The 23,368-nt window shown below is 40.8% G+C and overlaps 2 protein-coding genes, 1 non-coding gene and 1 pseudogene across 3 annotated transcripts; 2 read left to right on the top strand and 2 right to left on the bottom strand.

Moving 5' to 3' along the window:
• Nucleotides 1-100: 100 nt before the first annotated feature.
• On the bottom strand, nt 101-7,345 carry LOC142399295 (interleukin-5 receptor subunit alpha-like). The gene is made up of 10 exons (XM_075483884.1): nt 7,264-7,345; nt 6,391-6,465; nt 5,984-6,036; nt 5,723-5,877; nt 4,640-4,818; nt 2,712-2,845; nt 2,355-2,499; nt 2,112-2,217; nt 699-780; nt 101-580 (listed from the first exon to the last, which is right to left on the bottom strand). The coding sequence occupies exons 2-10, from the start codon at nt 6,455-6,457 to the stop codon at nt 494-496; spliced, it is 1,008 nt and encodes a 335-aa protein (XP_075339999.1). The 5' UTR covers nt 6,458-6,465; nt 7,264-7,345; the 3' UTR covers nt 101-493.
• Nucleotides 7,346-9,468: 2,123 nt separating this feature from the next.
• Nucleotides 9,469-9,540, bottom strand: trnae-cuc (transfer RNA glutamic acid (anticodon CUC)). The gene has a single exon. It is a non-coding gene; the product is annotated as a tRNA-Glu (tRNA).
• Nucleotides 9,541-9,951: 411 nt separating this feature from the next.
• Nucleotides 9,952-13,687, top strand: LOC142399294 (caspase-3-like). Its single transcript, XM_075483882.1, has 6 exons — nt 9,952-10,151; nt 10,236-10,570; nt 10,674-10,702; nt 10,944-11,049; nt 11,139-11,688; nt 12,815-13,687. The coding sequence occupies exons 2-6, from the start codon at nt 10,243-10,245 to the stop codon at nt 12,966-12,968; spliced, it is 1,167 nt and encodes a 388-aa protein (XP_075339997.1). The 5' UTR covers nt 9,952-10,151; nt 10,236-10,242; the 3' UTR covers nt 12,969-13,687.
• A 273-nt stretch (nt 13,688-13,960) lies between these two features.
• LOC142398395 (ciliogenesis-associated TTC17-interacting protein-like) lies at nt 13,961-20,001 on the top strand (annotated as a pseudogene).
• Nucleotides 20,002-23,368: the final 3,367 nt, after the last annotated feature.

The following is a 23,368-nucleotide window of genomic DNA, read 5'->3' as shown; positions in this document are numbered from 1 at the left end:
TTTGGACAAAAAAATAAATCCTTTTATTTTTCCCCACTTCGACTGTGCGTCCCTTGGATCTGCGTATAACCCTTCGTGACAAAAACCAGCAAACAGTGAATGATGCTTCTCCATGATTTTACACAAAAAAAGCTTTACATGGACCATTACAGCATCAAATGATCCATTATTTATGCTGCTGTTACATTGGTGCTATCCTAAAATGTATCAAAAAGCTTTATAAAGTAACAAAAAATGGGACAAACCCCCTGTTCCATAAGGCCTAAGCAGCAAGATGATTAAAGCAATTACCCTGAGTTTGCACATATTTACCTAATCCAAAGTGCAACAGTCTGTTCCACATTCAACAACACACAGTATACCAGTGCTTAACATAAAAGGCACACAATGATATAAACAACAAGTATAAAAACATTTGCATCTTTGTGGTACATGTGTGTTAGCTCCTGAACAGAATGACCAGTAGTGCGCCCATGAGAATCCTGTGCAGCTTTCAATATGTCTTTCCAGCGTTTTGGTCTGCATCTTCCACCTCTGTGATCACCTCTTCCACTTTAGCTGGTGGTGCTTGTTGGAAGAACTGGCCACACAAGAAAAAGAAAGGAACCTTTGAATAATTTTTGCACAAATGTTGGTGGTTGCTTGAGTGGTAATGTGTGACGTAAGTGCCTGTGTGTTCAGCATGAGCACGTGCTTACAGTGAGTGGATCGCTTCTTTCCAGGAAATATTTGTACTTCGCTGGGGGGTGAGGAATCGGAGGAAACAGAACTTCGGTAAACCTGTGAAAAAAACACACACACACACAAACGAGTTTTAAGATACACTGTGCGTGGATATTTTCAGCTCTTTGGTGGGGTTGCTCCAAAGCACACCCATTATTGTTGCAACCTCTGTTGTAACAGAAAAAAGAAGCCTTCCTTTTTTCTCTCGCACACTGCTCAACATAGAAATGCGGTTCAAATGCCATCATGATCAATTCTCTGTCATGTGAAAACTGCTATGATTTTCTCAGATGAATGTGGTACCACTCCCAAAATAATGAACGATTTATGAGAACCCCATTGCAATGAATGGATGGAACATTCAGAGAACATTCAGAGCTAGAGTGTAACTGGTGTTCAATAAAGTGGGGGAAGCTGAACATTTCTAAAGATTTTTTTTTTTAAACCCACAGCAAATCCCACCATTTTCATTTGATAGGCAAAATCTTTTGATGAAAATGTAGAAAAATTAGTCTTCTCTCTCCCATTGTACCCCAGCAAGTCTATACTTTTGGTGCGATAAGGCCCCAAACAAAAAGAATGTGCCAGAACTGCCACAAAGACTACAATACAAAATGAGAGTACGATTTTAAAAGAAAACCAGAACCTCCATATTTGCCCAGTACACCAGAAACACAAAAGCCCCACTGCTGAGCTCAGTAATGCCGAGCAGAGCTGACGGTGGAAAAACTGTGCTTATACAAGTCATAGTTTTTCCTTAACAGCTGTTTGAGAGAAAGTTTTGTGAATTTTCTCTATTAATTAGATAAAATGTCGCACTTTTTAGGAACGGCAAGAGACACGCAATCCCGTTACAATTTCCCCAGAAACGGTTTTAATGTGTACTTTTGTTTAAAAACAGAAAGTTAACAGATAGATGTCAAAGAACAAAAGAATAGAGAAAATAAGTCCATCCTTCCTTTATCTGTTTTTGTCTTTTCGTGTGCTTCCTCTTTTTTTTAACTATTTTAGAACTCATTGAAAGGAGTTCAAGTCAGCAAATTAAGGAACTTGTCGATGCTGGGTTGGTTTTTCAGATGAAAAAACACACCATCACCAAACTATCACATATCACATTCTTCTATCTGCCATCTGTTTTCTAGGCTAATTGCACTGTTTCTATTGACATAGGGTTCAAATTAATCTTTTTCCACTGGTCAGTTTCAAATTCACTAGTCAAGACAGAGTTAACTTATGAACTGAGAAGCAGCTCAACAGTAGCGTTTTTTTTTAAATAGGAGGGGTGTGCAGAGGTGCGAGATGACTGCCGGGAGGTGTTAAAGTGCATGTAAATGTGTGTGAGTCACACATCAGCTAAGAGCTCAGTCATTCGGCCAGACACACTCTACCTCTGATGGCGCAATAGCAGCAACAATGTCAGGAGGATCATGGGTATTCCGAGTGAAATGGAGATGATCACCAAAGGGTCGAGTCTGCCAAGGGAATGTTCCACCGCTAAAAACACACAAAGGTATTGTTTTACTGAGTTCCACGTTTCAACATGTTTAACATTTTGTATGAGGGCTTCCAGGCGCTAACCAATCCAACAAAAAACCAGCAACTGATATATCCCTTTATTGAAGAGCACTCACTGACAGTGGGACTCCAGTCACTCCAATGATCACATCCATAGCATGCAGTTGACATTCTTGCCCTCATTCTCACCCTGTAGGTGCGGGAGGGATCTGCATTCGGCTCTGTGTAAAACACCTTGCCTGTCAGGTTTCTGGAGTATCCCTGTTTTGGAAAGATTCACCAAGAAACTTTTTATTTCATCGAGACCGTTCCCTGCTTTGATTTCTCTGACTTTTTGGACTTGGTTTCCTTAAAATCAAGCATGTACTTCATTACTTCATGTGCTTCGGCAAAGAATACAATACAATGAATATTGTGTGTCATTTTCCATGTAACATCACACATAGGGATCCACACACTCAGACATGCCATACCTGATCACCCATGTCAAGCTGGTAGTCGTAACATTCATCGTTATTGGCGCGTTCCCAATCGGGCAGATCCCATGTTATGTTGAGACTTCCACCTTTGATTGACGCAGATATATTTCTAGGTGGAGGCAGCACCACTGTGGGACACACGAGCACATCATCAGCAAAATAGTCAATGCAATGTTTTAAATTTCTGCTGCTGACTTTACAGTGTGATCCTCAACCTAACTAGGTTTCAGCTTATTAAAACATTTCAGTTTCAGATTTACAGGACGGCAAAACCCAACACCAACATACGGTTACTCGTTTACTGGAACGACCTCTGCGGGAAACGTGATATGGAGTTTTGAAAGGTGGATACATGTTGAGAATAGAAGTTGTGCTGTTGTAAAAATAAAGTTGTAATTGGAAGGTGAATGCCCAAACTTCGTGGGAACAAAGCTGCACCAAGAGAAAGTCCTAATCTTATGATAACAAAAGTGTTAATGACCTTTTTCCAGCAGATTTCCAGACATTTTTTACTCGTCCCAATTTCACTTATTGTACAAAATATCTGCTTTATGATTTGGCCCAAAATCTTTTGCAGGTGTCATTTGTGGTTATCAGACAATGGATAAAGTAAAATATTCCTTAATTTGCTTAGTGAGGCCTCAAACTGAGTGAAATGAGTCATACATCATGTATTAAAGTGGCAGCCATGTTAAGATCTGGTCAATTTCCCCGTAACGCTAAGTACAGGTGCTTTACTGCTTCTTTCTTATCTCTTTATACCATGTGTATGTATTGCATTAATGCAACAATTGATCCATACAATTATTCTAATTAGGATTTATAATGATAATCAACAATAGGATAATGGCAGCAACTGTTCTCATTATAAGAAACATTTTTTTTCACTTCCATAACAGTCTCATTCCCTCATTACTTTAATCAATTATTACAAATCATCACTAAATTTGGTAATAAAGTGCCATTTTTATCTGAGTTGGTGCAAAGTATGAAATGTGCTCTTTGTTGTCATCTCTGCAACACTGAAGTTTCAGCAGGGCAGAGAACATCTACCTGATAAAAGTGTATCAGTTGTCTTTTTCCAAAAACCTTCCAAAGGGTTAACAAGTCCTCCAATCAAAACATCCTAAAAAGGTTGTTTTGCTCATGCCTTTAAATACGAACCTCCTGAGGCGTCCTCTTAACTACCGCCCCAAGAGAGGTGGCAAGAAAAAAACATGACTCATATGAGAGTTTTCACATCAGAGTCCCTTCAAGTGCTTCCTTTACCGAGTCAAAGTTCTTTAAAGAGGAAGCAGGGGGTGGACGACATCCACATATGGCAACAGTTCTTTCAGTTCTGGGTTGGAACTGGTGGCTGTGAAGCACGGCCATCTCATTTTGTTAAATGCCTGTCACCTCCGCTCGCCTCCACTGATGTGCAAATAAAGAAGTTGAGTGGAGGATTCAAGGGTATGAAAATGAGCTGAGGCGTGAGTCACTTATTGGTTGGGTTTTGACAATAATCCGCTCTAATAAGGGTTTCCAATAAAAAAAACACTTTTTTCAGGTTAAAAAAAACATCACTTTGCAGCAGTGGTTCTCACAGCCACTAGAAGTCACATTCTTTCAAAGCAGTTAAAGGTCAATACTGCCTGCATGAACAGACTACCCATGAGGTCTGAATATGTTTAATATTTGGGTTTGATAATCTAGCTTCATATCAGCTAAACTAATGATATTCCCACTAGTCTCAGCTATACTCTGCAGAGCAGCGTGCTACATTTTAACTATGCAACCTTAGGGACAAAGGCCTTTTCTGTATAGTTTATTTTCATTATCTACCGATCCACTGAGATCAGAAGATATCTAATATTTGAGCTCCAGTATTATAATGGACAAGGACTGCACAAAAACAAACATTGCATGTCTTGGAATATTACATTGAGTTTCCATTCCATATACTAGGGTGTAAGCCGTCCACTTGTCATCCAGGGACATGTTAAAGTGAAGAATTATTTGATAATCCATCTCGGTCTCATTGAGCATTAAAGACACTGATCCAACTCTTTCCACAGAGTCTTGACTTCGAGACTCAACTGATGTGTCTCCGTTGCAAACACTGAAAGAAGAGACAGAGAAATAGTGTCACTCAAAACCACACAAACATTCCAAAAGAGTTGGAACTTTGTAAAATGCAAATAAAATCAGAATGCATTGGTTTGCAAACAGATATTTTATTCACAATAGAAAATATGTAAAATATTGAAAGTGAGGCATTTTCTCATTTTATGAAAAAATATTAGCTCTTCTTGTGTTTAATGGCAACAACACATCTAAAAAAGAAAGTAATATGATTGGGTATAAAAAAAGAGCACCTAAGTGAGATAGAGTCTCTCAGAAATAAAGATGGGCAGAAGTTTAGTAATCTGACAAAAACAAAACATCTACAAATTGTGGTGCAATTTCAAAATAATGTTCCTCAGTGTAAAATTGCAATCACAATAAATATTCCATCATGAACAGTACATGATGTCATTAAAAACAGGTATGATTCTGTCATGGAAATCGCTGCATGGGCTTAGGAACACTTCAAGAAATCACCATCTGTGAACAAAGTTCACCGTACCTTCCACAAATGCAGGTTAATAATGCAAAGAAGAAGCCATACGTGAGCATGATCCAGAAATATCGATGGAAAAATCAATCTCTTCATCCCTCACATCAAAAACCTGCAATCTCTGATGTCATGCACCTATGGAACTGGAAACATGCGCATCTCTAAAGGGATGTGATGTTACGTTGTAAATTAAATGTTGCTTTATGAGATTTACAAATCACAACAAAAATTTTACACAAAGTCCCAACTTTGTTTAGCCTTGAGGTTGCACCTCCTACGTGAATATGATTTGGATCTCTTAAAGGTGAATCGTATTCCTGTGTGAAAGCTGGCCCCACTCACACAGCTTGCGAATTACAACCATCTTGACAAAGCGTAAAACGCTTAATAAAGCCCGAGAGAATACCTGATATAAACAGAAAGCTGAGCGTCTTTTTCCAAAGTGCGGAATGACCATGAGCAGTTGAGCGTCAAGTTTGGGTACAGGAGGCAGTTAGAGGCTTCTATTTCATCAGACACATCTCCATCCATGTTAAACCCAGTAGAATCCTGCCTGAGGGCCTTGAAAAATGTTTTTTTTTTTTAAATTAGGAAAAGAATATGGAAACCTAAAATTACAGCTCAACACAGCTCAGTTTTGAAGTTTAAAAAAGTGTTTGATTCTTACTATATCAATGTCATTGCTCTTTTCACATAGATCTGAGTCTCTGCCCTTAGTCTCTGTAAAAGAAGTAAATGTCAAAGTTATGTCGTTACATTTTAGAGCACAGACGCAACAGCATGAAATAGAGCCCATCTAAATGAAACACAAAACACTTTTCTGGAGCACAACATGCTAAACTCATCAGGGTTTTGCATTATTTTCTTAGCGGCAGTTCGCTTTCTTTCTCCCTTTGATCTTGGTGGGTGAGGAAGCTTTTTTTCCTTCAATGTTTAAAGAGCGAGAGGAAATTAAATGTGACACCACCTTGATTAAAACAAGATAACTGTTTGCTATTAGCCATGTTTTCATAGCCATCGCTCGCCACCATTTGTTTGCTTTAAACATCTCTGTATGCCAGTGGAGTCACGTACCCCTTTGTGAGACCAACAAAACCAGGAGACTGAGCCAAAGTATTGGAGGAGCAGGACACAGCTTCATTGGTCAACCTAGAAAATCATACACACACACACACACACACACACACACACACACACACACACACACACACACACACACTTATTTAACATTATTTTTGGGGAGTCTCCATTGGCCCAATGTATTCCATCCGAACTGTGACCAACTGAAAGTCTATCAGTATCAATGAAACCAAGCAACCAAGCCTCCCCCAGCTGGGTCCCCACCAGCCCTGGGTCCCCATCAGCCCTGGGTCCCCATCAGCCCTGGGTCCCCATCAGCCCTGGGTCCCCATCAGCCCTGGGTCCCCATCAGTCCTGGGTCCCCACCAGCCCTGGGTCCCCATCAGCCCTGGGTCCCCACCAGCTCTGGGTCCCCACCAGCCCTGGGTCCCCACCAGCCCTGGGTCCCCACCAGACCCGCCTCCCCCCATTTTGGACCTGATACAGTAAGGACTCTGTTGTATCAGTTCACAGTGAGTGATTTCCTGGCATTTCAAACTTCCCCTTTTCTTCACGGGCTTACATGGAGACAGATTTCTTATAAAACATCGTGGTTCAGTTAAAAGCAGATTCAAAGACACCACTTTTCCCACTTCAGTGCTAATTTTTTCCACGTTACTTGGCGGGTTTTGAGCCACATGATTTTCCACTAAGAAAACAGATTAGAAGGAGCTCTCAATGCTCTGGTTTGTTTACACTCCTATCAGATTAAGAATTGGACACAGCCAGGATTCACCCCTGTATGTTAAAGCTACTCTACCAGAAACAGAAGCCAACCTGAAAAAGCTCAGATCAGCAACACTATTCAACAAGAAACAGTAAACAGACCTGATAAGAAGCCGTTACCGGCCGCCGTCCCTCCACTCTGTTGCTGACTGTGGTTCTCTGACAGCCAAAAGACAAAATGACACGTTTCTGGGGGAAAGATAAAGCATGACGTCACATATTGTACATAGCACTCAGGAAACCAAGGCTTTTTTTTGGCTCTCATTTGAGCCTACACCGCAGGATTTGAATATCTTCATCACCTGATGCTCAGCTTTCCTGTTTAAACCACAAACTGTTTTTATCATGACAGACACAGCTTTTAATATGGTTGGTCATTACAATTTACATTTAAATATATTGTATGTTATAGCAGGGTCAGTTATATTTTAGAAACTTATGGGCCATTTTTGTACTTGATATGTTTGGATTTGGCTGCTTTTAGGGGATGGTGGGCATTGGTGACACAACTTCATCCTTCTCTGCCATATCTCTGACGACCTCTCTTGGACTGTTAAATGCCTCACTGAACACAAACTGTGCAATATCACCTATCATGTGCAATAACAACACTACTGTCTATTTATTACTGCCACTGTTTTGGGGTCACATGGGTCACAATGTTTTAATTGTGTCTCTCAAACGAATCTGTAGCCTAAACTATTGTCATTTTAAATTCTTACCGTTACAATTTTTGTACATTTGTATTTTTTTATTATTAATATCATTTTATTTAATTTTTATTCTCTATTTTTTTATGTCTTCCTTTATTCTTTACTCTTAACACCTCTAGCGCCTGCTATGTCTAACCTGCGCATTTCTGAGGTCTTAATGCACAACAGCCAATCTCCAGAGATCTTCAGCCAGAGACCAGTCTGTTTTAAGGAGCTGTTTGGACAAGTAGGAAGCTACTTACTCCCCACGGTGCCGTGGTAGTTATCCCTGCTCGGAAGCGTATCCCCTTATATGCGAATTCACTCAGAAGAGTTGAATCCACTGCTCACGCAGACATTTGAGGGTTGTTGTTCTATCAGTGAGGTTTTACAAAGTTTCTCATAGCTCGCAGCAAAACACATGCTTTGATTTTTCTGTGCGTCTTATCAAACTGTATTATTTTTACCAAACTGAGAATGCCTGCAGCAACAATAAGACCACCGTACTAAAAGCCATTTCCCCCCAGCAAAAATCACAGTTTTCATGATCTTTTGTTATACTTTAGGCCTATCAAAACGTCCATTGCACAGTCAAACACTGTTATAAAACAGGATCTAGTAGAACACCACGAGCAGTTCTGAAATATATGCTCTAAAACACAGAAAAAAAGGGATTTTTCCATTATATAACCCCTTTAAATCATAGACTAGGGTTACTCACACTCAGGCTTGATTTGCTGTTCATCATTTGTAACTCATTTTTAATAAAAAAGCATCTGCTGAATGACTAAATGGAAAAATATTGTAATTACTTGGAAAATATTTGTGACAAACTACTGTTACTATTGACACTTTCAGGTTGTTATGAACCATATAAATCAGAACCAGTTGTGGTTTTAGAACAATGACCTATCCAAAAAGTTATTCCCATGGCACAACTATCCCCAAAGGAGGAGTAGAATTATGAGCATGGCTATGGGGTAAATTGTTCAATCGTTAAATGTTGATATCAAAATGGCATATAAGCAGTTTTGATATCTTTTTAAACGTTACATTAAAAACTCCTACTTTTGAATAAAAAAAAAATTTTGTGACTGTTGGTAACATGTAACAAGTGGGTTATATGATAGTTCATTTGTCTGTTTAGGACTCTGAAGGACTCCCCCTCTTCATGTTAAAAGAGACTGAGTAACGCTATAAGCTATACTTCCTTAGATATATAGGTAATGTTGGCTCATTTTCTCCCCCGGCTCAACTCATCTTGTTTTCCCCATCATATTCTTTTACATTTCCTCAGCTGAATTTCAGTCCAGTCACCACAAATAAACCAATAAAAAACTTTTAGACGTTAAGAACAAAAGTATTACTAATAGAATAGAATAGAATAGAAAAATACTTTATTCATCCCCCAATGGGGGAAATTCAAAAATGTGTAATATGTACTGAACAACTTTATCAGCTTTATTAAATTCAATTGTGAACATTGATTTTTGCTAAAAGTGAGTTTAATCGTTTAGAATTTTGCAGCCCAATAATTGTATGAGAGTTTTGCTTTTTTGCGAAGCACAACTGCCCAAGAACTAGTTTTTATTAGGTTTAGCAAAGAAAAGATAAGTTCCCTGACCGGGAATCGAACCCGGGCCGCGGCGGTGAGAGCGCCGAATCCTAACCACTAGACCACCAGGGAAAGCTGAAATGTACGAGCCAAACTAAGGCATTTGAAGGTAACAGTGCTTTTTATGAATGTATATTTTTCTAAATTAGGCCTACTATATTTATTTGTTCTGGAACTGAAATATCACAGAGCGTCGCTATGTCAGACATGACCCGACAGCTTGCTATCTAGTAAGTCTTTATATATATGTCCCATGTCTTTTTTTGTTTGTTTGTTTGTCTGATGCTGCAGCGTAACAGAGAGAAGCGAGCTCAGGAGTCAGCACAGTACTGCTCGGTGGGACCATTATTCCATTTAGCTATCACTACTGGAATCAACAAGAATCAACCGAAAGTGAGTAGTCAGGGGTACTTGGGTAGGCTACTTGGGGGTACTTGCCGATATTCGCGACACCTCCACTAGGTGGCGAATGAATCTCACACACTTCCATTGTCTGACATAGAAGCCAAGGTGGCTGAATGAACCACGCGAACCTTGAAAACGGGTTGAAAGTACCTGAGCATAAGGATAACAAGATAAGCTTGTTCAGTTGGTGTGGGTCAGCGCCTTCAGACCAACGTGGTTTCTGTTTGAAGCAGACCGCTTCCCCGCGCGCAGAAAAGAAGCAGGAAGAAGCAGGAAGAGTAGGTATTTGAACGGAGGACTGTCACTAAGTTATGTATAACTGAGTAATGCTCATCGTTATGTCTTTTTCTCTTCTTACGCAGCCTCAGCATGGCGGCCAAAGACACAGTGAAGCGCAATAAAACAGCCATTCAAGAGACTTTAGCTACGGACCGGATGTTTATCCTCAACAAAGTTTACGAGAAAAAGTTAATAACGCAACGTGAGTACAACAATCTTAAAAGCATCAACAAAGAGAATGATGAGGGACACGTTATTGAGCTTGTGGATAAGATCATAAACAAAGGAGAAGACTACTGTCAAATCTTCCTGAATCTCCTGCAAACGGATGAGAGCATAAAAGCAACCTTCCCTGGCCTACAGCTGAATGATACCAGCGTTTTACCTCTGCCTGTGCAAGCCTCTTCACCTCTCAGTGGTAGTTTAACACACATCATGTCACACTATAACACTGCTTTTAAGTCTGTTTCGCATTAAGCATAGTTGTTGAGAGTTTTGGTGTTTTTTTCACTTTCTCTCAGGTGATCTGTTGGAGGACAACAGGAGGAAGGTGAGTTCTCATACTGAAAGTGCACATTGCTGCAGTCAGCTTGTTTCATTTGGATTTGTTTGATACACATAATATGGCGTTAAAACTCTCTCTCAAAGTCAAGCCATACTTATTAGCTTGTAGTAACACAGATAACTTAATCTTTGTTATACTGTAATACCTCATAAAATCAAGATTACTGAGACCCTTAGTTTTGCTCTTTGGTGAACTGCAAGTGTCAAATTGTTTCCTCTGTTCATAGGGCGAACCTTATGAACTGAAAAGCCAGCCAGTTGGCCTCTGTTTGATCATAAACAACGAGAATTTCATGGACAACACAACGAGAAGTGGAACGGAGAAAGACGCTCGTATGTTTCAGACACTCTTTCACAACATTACCGTGTTCGTTGCTGGTTTAAGCTAAATCCTCTCCCCTTTTTAATGCAATTCTCTACAGAAAGCCTGGCAGAGGTGTTCGGCTGGCTGGGGTTCAGAGTGCTGATGTGTAAGGACCAAACCAAGGACCAGATGGAACAGACCCTGACTGACTTTGCTTCTCTGAGTGGCCTCACAGAGCTGCAGGTGCCGAGCATTCAGGAGTGGTCCGGCAGCACTTTCACTGCTCCTCAGACGGTTCTTATTAAGCACAGTGACGCCTTCATCTGCTGCATTCTGAGTCATGGCAAAAAGGATGCTGTGTTGGGGATTGACAAGGAGCCTCTCAACATTAAACAAATCACAAGAACTTTCAAAGGGACTAAGCAGTCGGCCCTCACCAGCAAGCCCAAAGTGTTCCTGATCCAGGCCTGCCAAGGAGGTGAGAGACAGCCAGGGGTGTTGTTGACAGATCTACAGACAGATGATGGTGGTTCACCGACCGTCCCTGAGGATGCAGATATTCTGGTTGCCTATGCCACAGTTGAAGATCATGTGTCATTTAGACACCCAACCAATGGGAGCTGGTTTATCCAATCTGTGTGTCAGCAGCTGAAGGAGCATTGCCCCAGGTAAAATAACTCAAACAAGTTTGTCTTCAAATCTCTGAAAAATCTGAGCCATCCATAATATTTCAGAAATCTGATTTCCAGAACAGTTTTTTAAGTAATTTTTTCATTTACCATTAATGAATTTGTATCAGCCTTTATTTAACAGACCAAAGGAATGATTTTTAGTGCGATCGCCGACCAACTTCATTTTATTTACTAAGTATAAACCAATTTAAAATTTAAAAGCAGCAACACACTCAAAAAAGTTTTTACAACAGCCTTCCTTTTGTTAAGATTTGAATGGTTTGGGAACTGGGGAAAAAGAACTGCAGCAGCTTTGCGGAGGAATCTGTTTCCATTCTTGCTGAATCCAAGATTTCAGCTGCTAAACGATCCGTGGCGACAGTTGTCTCATTCTCAGCTTCATGATGTGTTGTACATTTTCAAATTCACCTCTGTGTATATGAAGCCACACTGTAGGAAGTTGTGCAGAATGAGGTCTGGCGATGTCCAGCTGAAGTAAGCATATCTGTCCATCTGGGATGAGCTCACGTCCCGTCTGCGCGCACTTTAAATACAGCTTCCTCCTTGTGTTATGTAGCTATGCTGATCAGAGAGATCTTTTTTGTCTCGATATCATGCACTGCAGATGTTGAAAGACCAAAGTTGTTTTTTAATTCTGCATCAAGATTTTTTGTTGAAATGATTGTAATTCTCTGGTGAACTATGGAGTAGTGAGCCTCCACCCGTCTTTGCTCCGAAAAAAGACCAAACCTTTAGTGGATGCTCCTTTTATACCCAATGCTGACACCTTCACCTGTCACCAGTTAATCTGCTGATTGGAGAACCTTCCAAAAAGACGGTACTTTTCTGTATTATTATCATTTTATATATTTATTTATTACATTTTTTCAGTGTGTTGCTATCATTAAATTCTGAATCTGTTTATATTTTGCAAATACAAAATAGTTGGAAAAAAATCGTTTTGTACTGGTCTGTTAAATAGATATTCAGAAGAGTCAACAAATGACCCATCTTTTCCGGTAATGAGATGTGTATATCTGATTATATGATCACTTTATTTCATCCTGATCTGCTCATTGACAGTGATACTGTGCGTTTATGTTCAATGTAAAAATCCTTTTAGGGGTGAGGACATCGGCTCCATTCTCTGCTACGTGAACAATGACGTAAGTGAGAAAGAGGCCTGCAGACTGCCTGGTGCAGCCAAACAGATGCCTAAAGTGACGCACACCCTAAGGAAGAAACTTGTACTGTGGCCACATCATAAGTCGTACTAAAATCGCCACAACTCCAGCAACCAGACTTCAATGACACCTGAATAAGGATGTATAACTCTGGAGAGTGCTTTCTTTAAATCTTTTTTTTCTTAAATATTACTTTATATTCGGATCAATATACTGTATAAGAGAATGTTGGAGAAGTTAAAAGTGCCACCAGAACAGGTGGGTGTCGGATTTCATGTACATGTCTGAAGCTCTGAAGCCATAGCTTGAACAAATACAGAACTGTGACTTTGATTCATTTCCATTCACTATGCACGACGTCTGCATTATTAGTCAAACACATGTAATGTCTTTAATAAACTTATTGGATGGCGAGCGTATGGAGGAACCAGACAAAGCAATATAATATTGTCTGTGTACCGGAAGTAACATGTTGGCAAGTAGCGCAAAGAGGAGGAAACTGGGGCATTTATAGTCCGCCCCACCTGTAAAGAGTGGCTACCAATTAGGGCTTTTATAATGCATAAGATGTGAAAGCATCTATGCTGCTGCAGACTCATATACAGTAAAATGAATAGTAATCATTTGAAAACAATAGCATTGCAGTGTTTTGACTCAGGAAAAACATGAACTGACTTTGTTTTCTTCAGCTGTGTACTTTTTCTATTCTATTTTTTCTATGCTAACTATTGCCATTTTTTACCACGTAAACTACATGTTTACCCTTCTGTGTTCCATCTTAGAATAGTTCAAACTTTTCTCACTGTTGAACACACATTTTCTAAATAAAACTGTTTGGTAAGAAATTCAATAGTCGCTTGAGTCTTTTTTCACCTACAACATTACATTCCGTCTCATATTGTTGTGTAATTTAAAGTGGTGGGGGTAATAATAATGACGTTATCTTCCTTTCTGTCCTGGCGGTTTTACTTCAGCCTGAGGTTTGGGGATTTGTGCCTCTGGCTTTGGCTTCTTCAGCGTCGTTGCCATGCCAACAAGGATTCGTTTGTCTTCCTACCCATAAGAGAAAAAGACGGTGGCGAGAGCAGTGCAACACAAGGCTGTCAGGAATAAATTACCCGTCTAAATAAAGGTCTGTCGCGTGTCAGTGCCTTCTTTCAGTCGCGGGAAAACTAGTGGTAAGTAAAGACAGCCTCAGTAATGGACGAGGACCCCTCTGGCGGCGCCATCTCGGTGGCTGAAGGACCCAAACATGGCGAGGAGTTGAGAGCCTCCGATGAAGCCGTCACATACATTTCCAATATTGGTGAGTTCATAGTAATGTCCCACAGAGTGGAAGCTGAACCGCGCGTGTTTCGCAGTATTTGCTAATATCTCTTCTTTAATTGCTTCACTTGAAAACAAAGTGGCGAGGGGACACGTTCATGAGAGCTGCAACCTGAGAAGAAAAAGAAAGCGTTTGAAATGGCTGTAAGTGTCCGCTGTGTTCAACCAGAGCCTTCGGAGCTGCAGAGGTGTGTGTTTCCAGAGTCTCTGGTGACGGTGTCGGAGGACGGCAGAGACCTGGGGAGGTTCAATGTGGCGGTGGAGTTTGCCCGTCGGCTCCAGCAGCCGTGCGTGCTGCTGCACGCTCAAAGCCACGGAGCCCATGATGGCTCCCCCTGTGGGACAACAGTGACAGGTACGGACAGGCAGAAGTGTGGAAGTTTTTCTGTGCCATCAGTTTGAATACGAATTTCTAATATTGAATTTTTACAGCATCAAAATCAGACTTTGAATTTGAAAAACCAACAGTGTAAAAAAAAATCAATTTCTAAAGGGATGGATTACTTCTTCCTGTTTACCCGGATGCTCAGTCTGGTTCTTTTTCTACTGAATTTTTTGAAGTTGATTTTTTTTCCACTGAATTTTTAGATGTTGAATTTTTTTACTCTGATTTTTGTTTTTAGAAGTTTTTTTTTTTTATTGGTTTTTCAAATTCAAAGTCTGATTTTGATGCTGTAAAAATTCAATATTAGAAATTCGTATTCAAACTGATGGCACAGAAAAACTTCCATACATAAGCCCCGAAGACCAGATGGTCTCCACTGTTTTCTATTTACAGACGCGTTAGTGTGTCCACCTTTATGTCTCTTCTCTGTTCTGCCATTTTTTGACACTGTAAGCCTACTTAACCGTTGACCTGGAGGTGCTTGAGGAAGACTACTATGAGTATGTCAAGGTCAGTTATTCTAACCTCCCCACAATTAAACTCACCTCAGTCAGCATTTGCAGTAAATAAAAAAACGTACCTGCCTTCCATACTTACCCAACATTGCTATGTTTTAATGTGGCCCTCCTCTCCTTAAAACATGCCTTCAGCTTGCGGGCCACAGTGTGGAAAAGAAGTGCCACATGGTGCAGCGTGATGGGCAGATGCTGATCGATAAAGTTACCACTGTGGGAGAGGTAGGAGACGACAGTGTAGCTCCCGTCACACTAACAGAACTATGTACTATTACCTTGTTACACTTTGCTCGTCATAAGCTCGCTATTTTAATACTTTTCCGAGAATTTTTACTGTAGGCCGCACTTATTTTTTGCATGTGAATGTGTGTACAGGAGGTGACAACGGAGAGTGCATCGTTTCCCGTGTCTGTCCTGAGAGGGCTGGTCACTGAGGGTTCCTGCCTGCTGCTGATGCGCCTGATCGCTCTGAGGAAAGAGGTCCCAGAACACATGGCCTTTGTCTCCTTCGATCAACACATGCGCATCATCCACACCACTTTTGTGAGTGATTACCGCTGTGTAGGCCTTGCTTGGTCTGTCACTGACATATCTGAATAGTACGTTTTTTTTAAATGTTCTTTTGGTCTGATGTCAGAGTGAGCTGGGTCTGAAGCAGCTGGAGGTTGGCGGTGAGGTCCTGGAGGTATTTGGGGTGCAGAGGATCGTTCACTCTGTGGAGAGCAGCCCCTCTACTTGGCAGTGCTACTTCCTGGATGATGGGTAAGCTCTATGATTACAGCTTTAGAGAATCTTCTGATATCACTGGTTGCCACTGTGGATTGTGCACTATTGTAATATGTTTGGTGTTCGGCAGCACCCTTGAAAGATTACACCACCAACTACGGCAGCACAAATACAGAGTTTTAACTGTACTGTGGTAATAGATTGAAATATAAAATCTTGCCAGTGGTAACAAGTGAGGGGCTCTGCAATTGTGGAGTTTTACGATTACCATTTCAATGCGCTTTGATGGAAGCCACTCTGTGCTTTTGGCTCCATGTAGACTGTCAGTTACTTTTCCATGATTTCTTCCATTTTTTTCATCATTCAAGGTTTCAGTTTTCCCACTCTTGATTGAAGCACAAGAGGCCTTTCACTAGTTAGGTTTCCATTCACCAGCAAAGCAAATTGGAGAAGATATGTTGAAAAAATCTCCAAAATAAACGTGAATCAGACACATTTCTGTTGTCTGCTGTGAAGCGCATAATGTCGCCAGAGGGTGGCACTACAGGCAGCATTACTGGTGGCTGTAATTCAGTCTAAATTGTTGCCCTAACTGAAAATAACCTATCAAACTGTGGAGGATATGAACAAGAGGAAAGGGGAATTCTCTCTTCCATCTCTGGGAATTACAGGCATATTACATCATATCTAGGAAGATTGCCGTCATTCACATGAGTTTGTTGTTTGCCAGCTCAGACCAGACACAGCTTGTGACTCAAGTCTTTTTTTTATCTTCATTGGGTCATAAACAACCTGTAAAGTCGTTTCTATTCCTGGTAATGTGCATCAAGCGTACTTTGAAAGCAAAAACCAAAAACAGATGTTTGAACTCTTTTTTCTTTTTTTGTACGTTCTGTTCTGTTATGTGGGTGAGATCTCACAGAAAGTAAGGGCTCTGACCACTGTGTGATAAATGGGACAGAAGTTTGTGGATCCTGTTCAGCAAACATTGAATTGCATATGTGGGTCACCAAGCACCCAGCGTAATCCTGCGTTTAATGGAACATGTAACAAGTGGACAGACCCTGACGGGGTGCGTTTTTCAGCCCACTTACCATCCTCATGGGTCTCAGATACAGCACTAAAGTGTGCGTACATAGTACGTGTAAGGCTGCATGAAGCTAAATGAAAAGGAGTCACTGTTCGATTGTTGATGAACGAAACAACTGTTGGACCAAACCATTCGAAGTCCAGTTTAATGAGAGTGGGTTTGAAAATTCACCATTAATTTTAGCCCAACAAAACAAATCCTCTTTGTATGTGTATCCTCATACACAGAGGATCAGGAAACTGGAAGAAAAAAATAAGTAAAACTAGATAGAATATTGGCTCTTGACTCTTGATTAATAATTTAATACTGTTGTGATATTTCCTCCCTACTTCGGCCTGAATAACAATGAATTTGAGTAGAACTTGTAAGTTTTCTTCTATAGGCGTAAGGTTAGCTGTTTAATGATATTAGTGAGTTTAGGACCATGTCGGTAACACTGACTTGATGTGACGACTGCGTGCATCACACTGATGCTCTGTAAATCACTTTGAGTAAAATGCAGTGCTTGAGATTTGAATTTGTTGAACATTTCATTTTCTCTGTTCAGGCACTTGGTAAGCAGGATGCAGGTGGGATCGCCCATCACCGTGAAGCTTCTGCAGCTGCCATTGAGTATAGACAAAGGTAAGTATTCTCACACACGCAGAAAAGAGGCCTTCCGCTAGCAAAGAAAGATTCACTGATGTGGTCGGCGTGTGTCTGCTTGTTTGTGGTTACACATAAAGGTTTTGAAAAAATCCCGCTCGTCTGAGAAGAGGACATGCAGATGTGCTCTAACTTCCTGGACAGAAAGGTATCTGATTATGTTCTCATGTGAAAACACATCGGCTTATTATTGTACTTTTATATAATTAGACAAAGTGCACCTAAGTAATAATGTTTACTACAAAATGTTTTATCTTACACTATGAAGAGTAGATTGTGAATGCGCGCTTATGTCTCACTGTGGCAGGAGGAGCTGAAGGCGGACCACGCTTCGTACCTGAGGCAGCACCCAGAGATTCGGGCCCTCATGTCTGACTTCTTGCAGTTGTTGCTGCTGAGGAAACCAGACGATGTCCTACAGTTTGCCAAAGAATATTTCCTCCCTTTTGCCTCCTGCCGTCCTCCAGAACAACCTTGAGAGCACCATAAGGCACATCTCCAATGCCTAAATACTCTAATTTTATAACTTGATGCTCAATTGTAATTCTTACAAGTAGACACAACAAAGGAGACATGGAGGGAGGGGAAGAGCAACATTCAAATCTTTGAATGACTTTGTGAACTTTTAGAAACAAACCCCTTTATTCCTTAAGTTTTATTTTTTTTAATTTTTTTAAAGTTGTCCAATTATTATATATTTATATATTGTTATATATTTACAGAGTTTATAGCTTAAGTGAAATCAGCTTTTCAGGCCGGCTGATTTCGGCTCGGGCAGGAGTGAAGTGCACTGTGTGTAAACGCTCTGCATACTGTCTGATCGATGAGTATGCCGTTTGCAAGTATGTAGTATGTAGTAGGCGGTTTCGAATACAGCCACGGTCCCGCCAAAACTCTTCCTCTCTTTTGTGATGTTCAGTGAGGAAAGGTGAGCTCCCATTTTGTCACTTATATTTGTCATTTTATTTTGTCCATGTTGCTCCATGTTTTACATATTTGTGCTAATCTTTGCGTCATTGTAATCGTCCTCTCTTTTGTGATGTTCGGTGAGGAAAGTGTAAAAATTGGCTTTGTTCTTAGACATTAGGAATTAAATAGTCTCAGTACTTTTCCATAATGACCTAAAGTGATCCAGGAGTAGAAAGACAAAACAATTGGGAAAGCCTGGGAAAGCAAGGGCAGATTCACACACACACATTGTTTTGGGCTGATCCAGAGAATATGACGAAGCATGTTGAACCTGCTCATGTCCAATCATACTCGGTCGAGTGTGAGTCCAACCACAGCCATTATAACGAACAGCCTTGCCACTCTCTATTAAGCCCCATTGTACCGGCTTTTTGGCTGCAGTTCCAACAGAATTCCACTGGGGGTGTCGGTGGAGACCAGAATGAATGGGGCCCAATGGAGCTAGATGCTACAAATGGTCAGTTTCACCTAAGTCTCCTCAAGAGCGCTCAGATTTGAATGTAGTTTCTGAGAGCTCAACATGGGTTTCAAGTCAAAAATCTACTGAACGAGTACATATATCCCTTTGATTTCTTACAGGTTGGCTTCTTGTTGTCCACCACGCGCTAGCATTGTGCTAATGACAGCGCTCGACCAGAATTACGACCAGAGGCACCGCTTGACGGCTGGCTCCATACCAAGCGACAACAGAATTAAGATGGACTTTTTCCGCTTATGTTACCACAGCCTAAGAATCTGTGATGTTACCACACATTCTCTCTTACTACAGCTCTTCCTTGAAAACGCTGCTGCCTTTGAGACCAACAACAAGCAGGATTGTTGCCGTAAAGCGGCATCTCCGGTCGTAAGCTATGTATGACGTCATATACACTTCAAATCCTTTTTTTAAGCAAATGAGTGGCTCTAAAAATCTAAAACTCAGCCATGGGTATTTTCTAAACATCCTCTTTCGAAAACAACATTCGAATTACTAGAGAAAAAATTATATCTTGAGATAAGGGCACGAAAGGGCGTATAGCTCCATAGGACTCCATTCATTCTGGTCTCCAAAATTGAGCGCCCCACGTGGAAAAAGGGTGGAACTGCAACCAAAATCGCCTCGTTGGAAACCGGAAATGCACCGTGAGTCGCGAATCTGTGGTCCAACCTATGAGGCTATAATAAATACAAATGATTACCGGAAGTCGAGGTTCAGTCTGACGGACTTCCTGCGGGAGCCCTGTTCCACTGAGCCCAGCGCTGATATGCTTTGACGTGTGACTACCAATAAACACTTCATTTTCACTTGAATTACTCCGGTCCATTCTTGAGCTTCCAATTAAAGAACCGAATCTAACAAAAGGTTGGAAAATAAAAAGACCTTTGAAAGAGCAGCAGTGTGGTCTCCACACAACGCAGAGGTTTCATACCGGTTACATGTATATTTTTCTAAATTACTATATTTATTTGTTCTGGAGCTGAAATATTACAGAGCGTCGCTATGTCAGACATGACCCGACAGCTTGCTAGTAAGTCTTTATATATATGTCTCATGTCTTTTTTTGTTTGTTTGTTTGTCTGATGCTGCAGCGTTAACAGAGAGAAACGAGCTCAGGAGTCAGCACAGTACTGCTCGGTGGGACCATTAATCAATTTTTCTATCACTACTGGAATCAACAAGAATCAACCGAAAGTGAGTAGTCATAGGCCGTAAGGTGAACCCCGTTTTCGTTTAGGCTCGCTCCGTGCTCTCCGAACTACATGCCCGTTAGCTGATAAAAATGACCAAGTTATTATGCACTTATAAAAAAAGTTACGCGTCACAGAATCCTGTACTTTTTTTAAACCGAGACGTTTTCTGAAGAAATATTTTCCTCGGCTGAATGACGATTTTGACGTCCCAAGACACCACGTGACCGCGCTAGACCAATCACCTTGCCGATTTACGACAACAAACTGGAAAAATGACAACCTGCCTGGGGCCCGTTGCACAAAAGTAGGATAAGGGATTAAGCGGGGATATGTTGGCTATCCTGGATCAATTTATCCGTGATCCGGTTGCACAAAAGTAGGATAAGGGAAGTGGGATATGTTCAGACGTAAGTTACCATGGAGATTTATTCTGTGAAGCTAGCCTGCTCCAGACCAGGCTAAGTTCCAGGATCTATTTAATCTCATTCCTTATCTCAGTCAGCGGTCGCCACAATTGGAAACCAATATTTATTCCACTGCCTAGAACATATTGTTAAAACATTTAACTATACCCACTATCATTATTGAAACCATTTTAGATAACAGATGATTTTAGATGAACCACTAGATAATTTAGTTTCCCCACAGACTACACATAAATTACATCACCATATAAATATAAATACACATTAGAGAGTACCATGATGTTCCTTTATTGAACAAGGATGAATCAAAGCAAGTAAACCATCAGCTCCTTTCAAAACTGAAGTCACACAGTGCTCTACAAGACAAAAAGCACAGAATCAAAGCATGCAGTTTGAGACAAACTGTTTGTAAAAATGGGCTATACAAATAAAATTGCCTTGCCTATACGGCACAAAAACCTAACAAAAATTCCTCTGCCATTGCAGGCCCAACTTAAAGCAACATGCATATTAATTAAAATAATTTAACACATATTGGTCTCTGACCAGCTGACCACAGTCGTCATCCGGGAAGATGGCAGGAATGTCCCAGTCTATGAGAGCTGGCACTCTGGGGGCCCTCTCCTTTCTCAGGCAGGCCACATTGTGGAGGACAGCACAGGCCACAATGATATCACATGCCCTGTCTGGGCTGACTCTCAGGTGGGTCAGACACAGAAAGCGTGCCTTCAGTAGGCCAAATGTCATTTCTATCCGGGCCCTTGTTCTGGCATGGGCATGGTTGTATGCCAGTTGTGCCTCCAGAGGGTCTGCAAATGGAGTGAGCAGAAAAGGCTGGCAGGCATACCCTCTGTCACCCAGCAATACACCCAGGAATTCACCTGTGAATACAAAATGTTACCATCACAACCTCATAAGTAGTGACAGTCTTAACACAGCCATGATGTTAAAAGTGGTTATCAATAGAGGTTCTGTGGCTCACCTTGTGATGGGCGCCGATAGATCTCTTAGTTCCGAAACACTTGGGAGTCGTGGACCGAGCCGGGCCACTTTGCCACAACATTATTGATCAAATAGTCAGCAATGCAGACCATCTGAAATGATAAGATGTTAAACCAATTAATGCACATCACAGGCAATGTACAGTGTTCATTAATTAACTTTATCAAAAGTCATGTTCACCTGTACATTGATGCTGTGGAAGTTTTTCCTCTTCACAAAATCCCCCTCATGGCCACCTGAGGGGGATTTTATTTTGATGTGTGTGCAGTCCACTGCACCAATGACATTGGGGAAACCTGTAATACGATGCAATGAGTATCTTACTCTGAATGTTAAAATTGTAATTGTAACTGTAATTTAAAAAAATAAAAATTCTTACCTGCAATCCTATAGAACTCCTCCTTGATGTCACAGAGTCTTCTATGCCCAGGGAAGGAGATGAAGATGATTGCAAGTCCTTTAATTGCGTTTTTTTTTTCACTGCTAAAACAGTACAGGCATTGTGTGGGCAGGCACATTCTTAATAAAAAGTTGCTGCCATGTCCATTTTGATTGCTTGCTTGCGCTTTACTCAGAGCGCGGATCTCGAAAACACATGAGAAGCTATACAGAATCATACGCGGCGGACAGCACAGCTTTATGCCAATATACGCACACAGGCTCCACACGCATCGCGTCTGCAATCATAACTCATTAGGGGAAATCACATTTTGCCAATATTTTAGAGACCCCTCAACATTTCCCAAATCATGTTTTCGGGGGAGTCTCGTGTCAGTTTCAGAGTCCCCCGTAGTTCGAACACTGCCTAATTGTGATAGTTTCAGTGGAGTGGGGAGTGTGTATTTGTGCACTACTTACGCATTCAGGCGGTCAGCAATGGTTTGCCACGCTTGCTCCCTTTGTTTTTTAACTGTGGCAGTATTTCCTTTTTGTTTTATTTTCTCCGTCACCTCTTCATATGCTTCCATTAATAATTATTGCTCCGCTGGGGAGAAATACGCCGCCCTTGTTGCCATGGTGAATCAGTGAATCTATGATCGATCGTGGGGTCTATTTAAGAAAGCCGTGTGCAGCACTTATCCAGGATCGGTTTCACCTGGCTTAATGAATCCGTGTCTGCTCATCCTGGATTGGCCTTTGTGCAACCAACTAAGCCCGGGCGCCCATGTTTTGGATTCCTTGAACCTGGCTAAGTAACTCATCCTGGATGTCTAAATCCTACTTTTGTGCAACGGGCCCCCCCGGTGCTGTCAAATCTAACCTACAGAAAGGAATCTCGCAAAATATCATTTTAAAGTGAACATAAAATAATAATTATCAACGATAATGCTCATTCATGTAATTCTGAATTGAGCCAAATAAATTCTAAATAGTGCTTTATTTACAGCACGAAGCACAATTATGCAAGTGACCTTTCATGTTGTCATTTTGATCAATTAATGGAATTCCAATAATTATTGATAACCATCCACGTGTTTGTAACGTGGGCTAAATTAATTCCAAACAGTGCTTTATTTATAGTAAAAACAACTATTGCGCAAGTGGATGATAAGGTTACCTTTTCATGTTGTCATTTTTTATTAATGAATGGAAATAATTCTAATTATCAATGATAAGGACCATTCAGGTATTCATTTATTGATTTATTCACTAATAACTATGCAACACATAAAAAAGTCAAAACAAGTAGGGCATACACATCAACTGGCATTTACATCAACCGGCATAAACTTATATAC

Source organism: Odontesthes bonariensis, chromosome 14, assembly GCF_027942865.1.
Source record: "Odontesthes bonariensis isolate fOdoBon6 chromosome 14, fOdoBon6.hap1, whole genome shotgun sequence".
Classification (NCBI taxonomy): Eukaryota; Metazoa; Chordata; class Actinopteri; order Atheriniformes; family Atherinopsidae; genus Odontesthes; species Odontesthes bonariensis.
This window is presented reverse-complemented; position numbering and strand designations above follow the sequence as displayed.